This window comes from Gymnoscopelus braueri (genome assembly GCF_963280865.1).
Source record: "Gymnoscopelus braueri genome assembly, chromosome: 11".
Lineage (NCBI taxonomy): Eukaryota > Metazoa > Chordata > Actinopteri > Myctophiformes > Myctophidae > Gymnoscopelus > Gymnoscopelus braueri.
Window position 1 is genome coordinate 4,376,348 of NC_137613.1, and position 9,674 is coordinate 4,386,021.

The 9,674-nt window shown below is 39.8% G+C and overlaps 2 protein-coding genes across 3 annotated transcripts in view; both read right to left on the minus strand.

Moving 5' to 3' along the window:
- Positions 1–9,674, minus strand: part of LOC308094995 (uncharacterized protein) — a 793,896-nt gene that overhangs the window by 424,804 nt on the left and 359,418 nt on the right. Inside the window, exons 29-30 of the mRNA XM_080441835.1 lie at positions 5,105–5,218; positions 4,564–4,674 (exon numbers count right to left, since the gene is read on the minus strand). Coding sequence (XP_080297961.1) covers positions 4,564–4,674; positions 5,105–5,218 — 225 coding nt within the window. The remainder of the gene's footprint in view (positions 1–4,563; positions 4,675–5,104; positions 5,219–9,674) is intronic.
- Positions 1–9,674, minus strand: part of LOC308095002 (NACHT, LRR and PYD domains-containing protein 3-like) — a 272,045-nt gene that overhangs the window by 184,190 nt on the left and 78,181 nt on the right. Inside the window, exons 4-6 of one of the 2 annotated variants that reach the window (XM_080441871.1) lie at positions 2,350–2,463; positions 1,518–1,631; positions 646–759 (exon numbers count right to left, since the gene is read on the minus strand). The exons of the other annotated variant lie outside the window; for it this stretch is intronic. Of the exons in view, the coding sequence (XP_080297997.1) occupies positions 646–759; positions 1,518–1,631; positions 2,350–2,463 (342 nt within the window). The remainder of the gene's footprint in view (positions 1–645; positions 760–1,517; positions 1,632–2,349; positions 2,464–9,674) is intronic. 2 annotated transcript variants of the gene reach the window in all.

A 9,674-nucleotide genomic window follows, 5' to 3' on the forward strand; every position in this document is an offset into this window, starting at 1 on the left:
GTGGCTGCAAAACAGGGTCTTCTGTACAGTATGTCTGTCCCCTCAAAAGTAGACCAATCACAGCTCATGATTTTCCTGCATAGGCCACTGGACTGTGAACCTCTCTACCAATTGTGGTAACTGTAGCCCTTAGTTTCTAGGAGAAAAAAATACTTGAATAGGAGCTGTCACCCTTTTCCATTCATGTTAATGGGACATTTTTATTCACTAATACATTTATATCAATTAAACTATGCAACATATCTCTTAACAAAATGCAAACACACCATTCCCGATGAAGCCGGTCGATTTGACATGCCGGCAAAACTGTGGGAGGAGTAGTGTGGCAAAGTTTTAGAGGTGCTATCTATATAAAAGTGAACAAACACTAGTGTTATAAGATGATATAAAAGCTTCACGTTGACAAATACAAAACTAAAAATATACATATAAACAGTATTTAAGACCAAAAGTCAGAACAGCATCAGAATATATTTTCGAAAGACACTAAATCAAATCACTGACTGTTTCATGTTTATATAGTGTATGTTTTTGTGTGTTCATTAGTAAAACAGAGCAAAGCATTTTACAGTTTAACCTTTTTTTGTATGCAGATTAATTATTTGTGTATTTCCAGTTGACGTTCACAGAGATCAGTGATCTTACTTTGTGTTTGAAGGTCCAGGTTCATTACTGAAGTTCAAAGGGAAACGCTTAGACCGATCACTCTTCATAGACACACAGCTGGGTGTTGGAGACTCTGGTCTGTGGTGAAGACTTCTGGAATCACACAATGTTTATGAAATTATCATTTGAGTTGAAATACAGTTAGCTGCCCAGATATTACTAGTAATAATGTACAGTGTGGCTTTAGAACAGGGTTTTCTGTATGTGTGTCCCCTTAAAAGTAGACCAATCACAGCTCATGATGCTACATGTATGACATGATGAAAGAGAACCACCTCAGACCCCGAAAGCCTTAAAGGGACGCTTCAACCCAAAAAAACTTTGTTTCAATGGATTTTTTTAGTTTTTTGTCTCATTCCTAAGACAATAATTTGATGACTGGCAGCGGTTCCGGTAGGAGACACAACGAGTTGTTGTGTCTCCTACCGGAACCGCTGCCTACCGGTCCGCTGGTCATCAAATTATTGTCTTAGGAATGAGACAAAAACTAAAAAATATCCATGAATTCAAGTCTCCATGGGGTGACTAATCCATTGAAACAAAGTTGTTTTGGGGTGACGTGTCTCTTTAAACACCTGCTGAAGAGCATGAACGTTGGATCATAGTTGATAATCTATGCATTTGTCTTTTTTTAAACACATCTCTGTCCACCAACAGGGCCTCATTCACCAATATTCTTCCTAAGTTTCTTCTTAATTCATTGACTGCCAGAGTTAAAACATCGTCTATGCTGCCATTGCCAGAGATTCATAGCGTTTTCTCTAACCTTAGAAAAATTACAGAATATTATTCTTCACAACGATCCACCCGCCGATCGCTTTAAAAGACGTAGGGGTGTTCAGTGATCTTACTTTGTGTTTGAAGGTCCAGGTTCATTCCTGAAGTTCAAAGGGAAACGCTTAGACCGATCACTCTTCATAGACACACAGCTGGGTGTTGGAGACTCTGGTCTGTGGTGAAGACTTCTGGAATCACACAATGTTTATGAAATTATCATTTGAGTTTAAATACAGTTTACTGCTCAGATATTACTAGTAATATTCATAGTGTGGCTGCAAAACAGGGTCTTCTGTACAGTATGTCTGTCCCCTCAAAAGTAGACCAATCACAGCTCATGATTTTCCTGCATAGGCCACTGGACTGTGAACCTCTCTACCAATTGTGGTAACTGTAGCCCTTAGTTTCTAGGAGAAAAAAATACTTGAATAGGAGCTGTCACCCTTTTCCATTCATGTTAATGGGACATTTTTATTCACTAATACATTTATATCAATTAAACTATGCAACATATCTCTTAACAAAATGCAAACACACCATTCCCGATGAAGCCGGTCGATTCCTCCCCTATTACCTTTCAGGACGGGAACCCCCATTTGTTGTAATTTTTGAATACATATTTGAAGTGTTTCAGAAAACTTAGGTCAGGATTTAGAAGGTGTTTTTAGAACCGGCCTCAGGTCTAAATGGGTTTAGACCAAAAGTCAGAACAGCATCAGAACATATTTTCTAAAGACACTAAATCAAATCACTGACTGGTTCATCTCCAATACTTTGTTTATATAGTATGTTTCTGTGTGTTCATTAGTAAAACAGAGCATAACATTTTACAGTTTAACTTGTTTTTTATACAGATTAATTATTTGTGTATTTCCAGTTGAAGTTCACAGAGATCAGTGATCTTACTTTGTGTTTGAAGGTCCAGGTTCATTCCTGAAGTTCAAAGGGAAACGCTTAGACCGATCACTCTTCATAGACACACAGCTGGGTGTTGGAGACTCTGGTCTGTGATGAAGACTTCTGGAATCACACAATGCTACATGTAAGACATGATGAAAGAGAACCACCTCAGACCCTGAAAGCCTTAAACACCTGCTGAAGAGCATGAACGTTGGATCATAGTTGATAATCTATGCATTTGTCTTTTTTTAAAACACATCTCTCAGTTCCACCAACAGGGCCTCATTCACCAATATTCTTCCTAAGTGTCTTCTTAAGATTCTTCATAAGAAAAATCCTGAGAGAAGTCTAGTCACATTCAGGACATGTTCTTAGAGGGCATAATGTTAGTAATGGTGTTCTTATAATGATGAATCCCATATCCTTATAACTTAAAGGGTTGTGAAAGTTGTGAAAATTCGAATTTTCATAGGTAGACACACCACCAATCCTAGTTAGCATCCTAATTAGCATAGGTAGCTGCCTCACCAATCACCATAAAAGGGCATGACTGCATGGCCTGCACACAGACATGAAGTTGAGAGAAGTCCAGAATGCCTCAACTAAAGTCTAAAGACGGTGGAACACCACACTACAAACATAATAAATAAATACATACATACTTCTGTTTTCTTCAATTCTACAATTGCACAATATAGGATTTATTTAATAATATTTTTTATCATATCTTTAAAGCAGTGGTTCTCAAAGTATGGTCTGGGGACCCCCATGGGCTCTTGAGAGAGATCCAGGGGGTCTACAGCAAAACAAGGAAAAATGTAACCACTTTAACCCTATTTTATACTTTGTTTGGGATAGCTGATGTACAAGATCACCATCTTTTTATATTTTCTATCGATTACACCCCCCATGAAGCCTTGAATTCATGCCGACGGAAAGATACTAATGTGTCCGGTAGGAGACTCAAAGTTGACACTTTGTGTCTCCTACCGGAGCCACCGCCGGTCATCACATTAATGACTTAGGAATGTGACAAAAACTAAAAAATATCCATGAATTCAAGTCTCCATGGGGTGTGTAATCGATAGGGAAAAAGTCATTTTGGGGGTGAACTATCCCTTTAACCTATATGCTTTAGGAACCTATGTAGCCTAATTCCAGTTCACAGCTACAGCGATTACGCTGTTTCATGAGTTTTCTCTTAGTTACCATTCCTAACGGAGAACACTTTCCCTCCTCATATCTATGCCATAGAGTTATAATATATCAGATCTATGCTCTTCAGTGAGATATACATCTGGACACATGACTGGCTGCAGACAGCAGGCATAAACGTAACTTTGAAAAGTTAATCTATGTAAGGAAACATTGTTTACTCTGTCGCTACCAGTGATTATTATTATTTTTTTTTGTTCAAAGTAAAAGTGAATGAGCTGTGGGTATTTAATGATGTGGATTGCCACTGGCCAGGTTTCTGGGAATATTTTCCTCTCGGACACACGTTCTGAGTTATAGGTCTATATTAGATTTATTTTTCTGTCTCTAAGACAAATGAAGCGTACCTGTGAGGTGTGTGTGGGATTGACATGTTGTGTAAACAAAGCTAACCGATATTGAATATTTAATTAAATGGTATCCCCGATGTGTGGGGGAGAATGTGTTAGAACGTGTGGAGGCCCCGAAGGAAGACAATGGCTAATTAAATCGCAGGGAAAAAAGGGTCAATTTGATCTCAAGTCCGCATGTGTCACGTGAGTGTTAAGCACCACTGTAGATCAAGTATGTATACATATTGCTATTTCCATTTAGTCAAATGAAACAGACATCATCACACTATGTTTCTGTACCATGTGACTTAACAACTGAACACCACATTGCTATTGGTGAGGTTTTCACTCAGAAACGACACACACTGCAATTTAAATGAACGCAAACAGACTGACGTGTGTGTATTCCTACTGTAGGTATGCAGACCTCACCAGAGTTAAATGATTTAATGAAAAATGCAGTAAAATAACAGTTGCACAGATAGATAGATAGAGAGAGGGCCTAACACCACATTGTGATTTGTACAAATTAATTCCCAAACTGCACACATACTGTCTGGGAGGCTACACCATTATGAAATGATGTCTTGTGCTTTAGTAATTAGCATGTACTTAGCATGATATTATGTTGTCATATCATAGTGTTGTGTATTCTATTGAAGGATTCACATACTTTGTCTGTGGAGGTCCAGGTTCATTACTGAAGTTAGGAACCGATCCTTTAGACCGGTCACTCTTCATAGACACACAGCTGGGTGTTGGAGAGTCTGGTCTGTGGTGAAGACTTATACAAATATTGTTACAATTATCACATGAATAAAAAAAAGACCATGTGTTGAAAACTATTCATTGTTATGTCCCATTATACAAGTGTAAGAGAGTAAAATATTTAGGTTTACCCTCTCAACATGAAAACAGAACAAGCAATGAAACAATAGATAGATACATTTAAAATAGTTTGTTACATACATAGGACATCATGCACACAAGCAGCCAGTCTGTATAGTGCAGCTTCACCACTGAACACTGCATTGTCAAATTGTACTTCATTCACAAACTGCACACATAGTAACTTATGATCTATACATAAAGATTGAGCAGGGAGGCCATGCTGTTATTATATTCAGCTTTCAGTAAGTTAAACATTAAACTTAGCATGAGATTGTGTTGACATATCATAATGTTATTTATATTCTATAGAAGGATTCACATACTTTGTGTGTGGAGGTCCAGGTTCATTACTGAAGTCAGGAACCATTCCTTTAGACCAGTCACTCTTCATAGACACACAGCTGGGTGTTGGAGACTCTGGTCTGTGGTGAAGACTTCTGGAATCATACACATATTTTTACAATTATCACATGGATAAAAAAGACCAGGTGTTCAAGATTATTTATTGTTATGTCCTATTATACAAGTATATAAATAGAATATATAGATAGACAGACAGACAGACAGACAGACAGACAGACAGACAGACACATTTGTACAACTTCATTCACAAACTGAACACATAGTAACTTAATCTATAGATAAACATTGGACAGGGAGGACACACTGTTATTATACTCTATGGGCCCTATTTTAACTATGTAACTTATAGCTCCATGTCACATGACTTAACTTACTCTGTGGGGGGGTGTCCAGAGCTATGGTCCTATCTACAGGACTCTAAAGGGCCTGTAATGCCAGTCAGTCACAACACCTACCGTCATGGGTGTGTTGTGGGCGTTGCATTAATAAAAAACCATCAGAGTATCTGGTTCCATCACCTTAAAGAAATAGGTTGCGCCTGCATGGTGTTAACCTGACTCTGCCAGATGGAAGAAGCTTGCGTCACATTTGTTTCACAGGCTACTTCCATCTGGGACCTTGGTAGCACAATCGATGAAGGGGCGAGTACATTTTTTTTTCAAGCTACTGGGCAGGTGATTGGATGATCCCGCCCCTAGCAGCCGCTGAACACACAGCGGTGCAGGCAGCTCTACTGTCTGAGCGAGTCCAGATGGAGGCTGTATTGTGAAGTCAATACCGCCCCCATCTGGCGAAGTCAGGTTAGCATGGTGTGAGGCACGTTCCCTAGTGTCTGAGATCAGAATGTTTTCTATAGCAAATTGAAATGAACTTTTCTACTTGGTAGCACCGGTGCTACCACTTTAAACATGTAGCAGCACCATAACATTTTCAGGAGCAACCATCAGAATTTAAGGAGCATCGACTTTGTAGTATTATTAATAAAACAAAAAATCTAACAGTGTGGTTTAAAAGTAATATAACATGTATTGGAGGATTGACCTACTTTGTATGTGGAGGTACAGGTTCATCACTCTTCATAGACACAGATGGAGGCTCTGGTCTGTGGATGAGCTGTTTATCAGTTCCCTCCTCCTCTCTCTCCTCACCATGACTCATCTTCATCCCCATATTTATTACCTGTCAAGATTACAGTAAAAATAGACCAGAAAACAGTAAATATTTGCTGCATATGCGCAATGTGCATGCACACACACACACACACACACACACATGTGCACAGACTGTGCAATATGCTTTGCTCTCCTACACCACGCCTACTGTTAATATAGCCTACATGATGTTCCTCTGGTTTCCGGTCAATCATTTATTGCATTCATCTAACCAGCAATGAACATATAGCAGGAATACCAGGTCAATGCAATCACATAGCTGCTATGATGGTTTACACACACACACACACACACACACACACACACACACACACACACACACACACACACACACACACACACACACACACACACACACACACACACACACACACACACACACACACACACACACACACACACACACACACACACACACACACACACACACACACACACGACTTTACTTAAACTGTGATGTGACTCAAGGATCCCTGGATCCCGTGTTGAGAACCAGCAAAATGAGTAACAGTTTAAAAACTTGAGCCCTATTTTATTATCCGGCTTTTTAAAAAAACAGATCCACAAGCTCACAACGCATCATATTGTGACTCGTTGTGAGCTTGCAGATCTGCTATTTTTGAAGAATGTTGACTGTCTTCTCTTATGGGGGCCACTGGCACAATGTTTTATGATTATAAATACAAATCAGTTCATGTCTCCTTGACATGAAGATGTTTCAGAACCACTGATCTATCTAACTCACATGGACTTCTGTTCTGCTCTGCTCTTCTAAACATGTTGCTGACCAGTGTTGAACTCCACTACCTTTTTACTAACTAGTATTGTAACTAATTACTTTAGCAATTCAACAACATCTGTTACAATGACTGAGATTAAAATAGGCTTCAGAGGATTATAATGTTTATTATCATCCAGTGATCTACTGTCACTCTAACCCAGTGGTCCTCACACTTATCTGGCTCTGAATTACATTGTTTCCGTATATTCATATTAAATATGTATCTGTATATTCATACGTAAATATGTATTGTTAATACATAAGATATTATAATATACAGTTTGTCACAAGGAAAACTTTCCATTATTATTAAAATAACTTGACGTTTAACCATTTGAACGTCAAGTATATTCCCCCCCTATTCTGGGGGGAATATTCACCCCAAAAATAGCAGATCTACAAGGTTGTGAGCTTGTAGATCTGCTATTTCTGGCAAAGACATTTGGTGTAGATTGAAAAAGAACATGTCGTATATTGGCCCTTATTTTCTTATATTTTATGAACAGTATGCAAGTCAAAAGCAGATATAAATTATAGAAGTTATTTGACTACAGTCAGGAGGAGCCATGTGTTGTAAACAGACACAGTCTAACTGTCTGCACTTCTGGGCTCTTCAAGCACATGATGTTAATGTTGACCTGTTGTTCAAGAGGAAGTCTGCTGCCAGGTGTGATGGTGATTTGCATCTCTATTGTTAACCTGAAGACATCAGCCTGGCTTCCTGACAGGCAGGATACAGACAGATAGCGACACTGAACAAAGGAATTGATCAACTGGTGGGGGGATTCTCATTGACCCCCACCCACATGAACCTCCTGTTATTGTAATGTGAATCTCCAGTATAAAGAGTGACTGTAAATGACTTGTGAGGGAGTACTGACCACGCCGTGAGGCTGGGGGTGGACAGAGGCTCTGCCCCTGGAAGCTATGCTGTTGTACTGAATGCTGAATAAATGAATGATTCTGAACCTGGTCCGGACGTCTCTTCTACACTTCTTTTAAGCAGCTAGGCCTGGTAACCCGCAGTCTAGTTAAGCCTCAATTTACCACAAACACACCAAGTACAGTGTAACTCAGGTCTGTATTATTAAGTGGTTAAACTGAAGTGATATTGATACATTCCTAATATGATCAAAGTATTCTGCAGCGTCCCTGGACTTATGTTACAGCACCCTAGGGTGCCACGGCCCACACTTTGAGAAACCCTGCTCTAACGTCAGCACAGCAAACCTTTAAATCAGCAGAGACATGGCCCGCCCTATTCTGCCTCTGATTGGTTTAGGTTTAGAGAAGAGGAGTAATGATTGGTTAAGGTATAGGGTCAGATATCTGAGGCAGAGCTGGGCGGGTCTTGCCTTTGTCTCCCTGGTGCAAACCAGCGTGATATAACTATGAGAGTTACAACACTAGTATGGACTCCCATTGTAAGAATGGAATGTGGAAATCTCAATGAGGAAGTTCCAATGTTTGGAACTACAGCCCATAGCGGCCAGCTTTGTAGCGAGATCAAAGTGTGACGGAACTCTCTCTCTCTCTATGGCTCTGGTGCAAACACACGGAACACTACGCGCGCGCACACACACACACACACACACACACACACACACACACACACACACACACACACACACACACACACACACACACACACACACACACACACACACACACACACACACACACACACACACACACACACACACACACACACACACACTCTTTCTATCAGCGTCTATATTCCAGGCAGAACTAAACAGTGATTTGAAGACATGCTTCCTATATCAACAGTACAGGTTGTGTTTATAATACTTTTACTCATTCAGATTCAGACAAACTTTTAGATATTATTAAATACCAAGTGGTTCTAATATAATGTATAAAACACTTCATCAACAGTAACCCCTTCACCCCTCTATTCTTAGTAAACACACCTGGCTCTGTACTTGGACAGCTTTTTTTTTTACTATACACTCTTTTCCCAAAATAGCAGATCTACTCATGCTCAATGCATTACAATCTCTTACCCTGCAATAATCTTTATGCTTTGATCCGACGAGGCAAAACCAAATGGAGTCCAGACGGTTCAGTTGACTGACAGGGCAGGTACTTTGACCTGCAACCAACTAACACACACACACACACACACACACACACACACACACACACACACACACACACACACACACACACACACACACACATACACACACACACACACACACACACACACACACACACACACACACACACACACACACACACACACACACACACAGTCATATGTAGTGGCACCAACAGTTCAAATATCAACACAACATACAGAAAAACAATAACACTATAATGTACAAACAAAAACAAAAAAATCAGAACAAAAATACTATGTATACTATATGTACAAACAATAGGGGGGATGAGAGTCAAGGCAATAATAACACTATATGTACAAACAATGGGGGGGGGGGTGAGAGTCAAAGCAAAAAGAGGGCGGGGGGGGGTCGTCTGTCTAACGGGAAAATGGTACTACCTCCTTCTTTTGCCTCCTGAAAGGTGAATTTTCAGGGCTGTTTTAAATGAGCC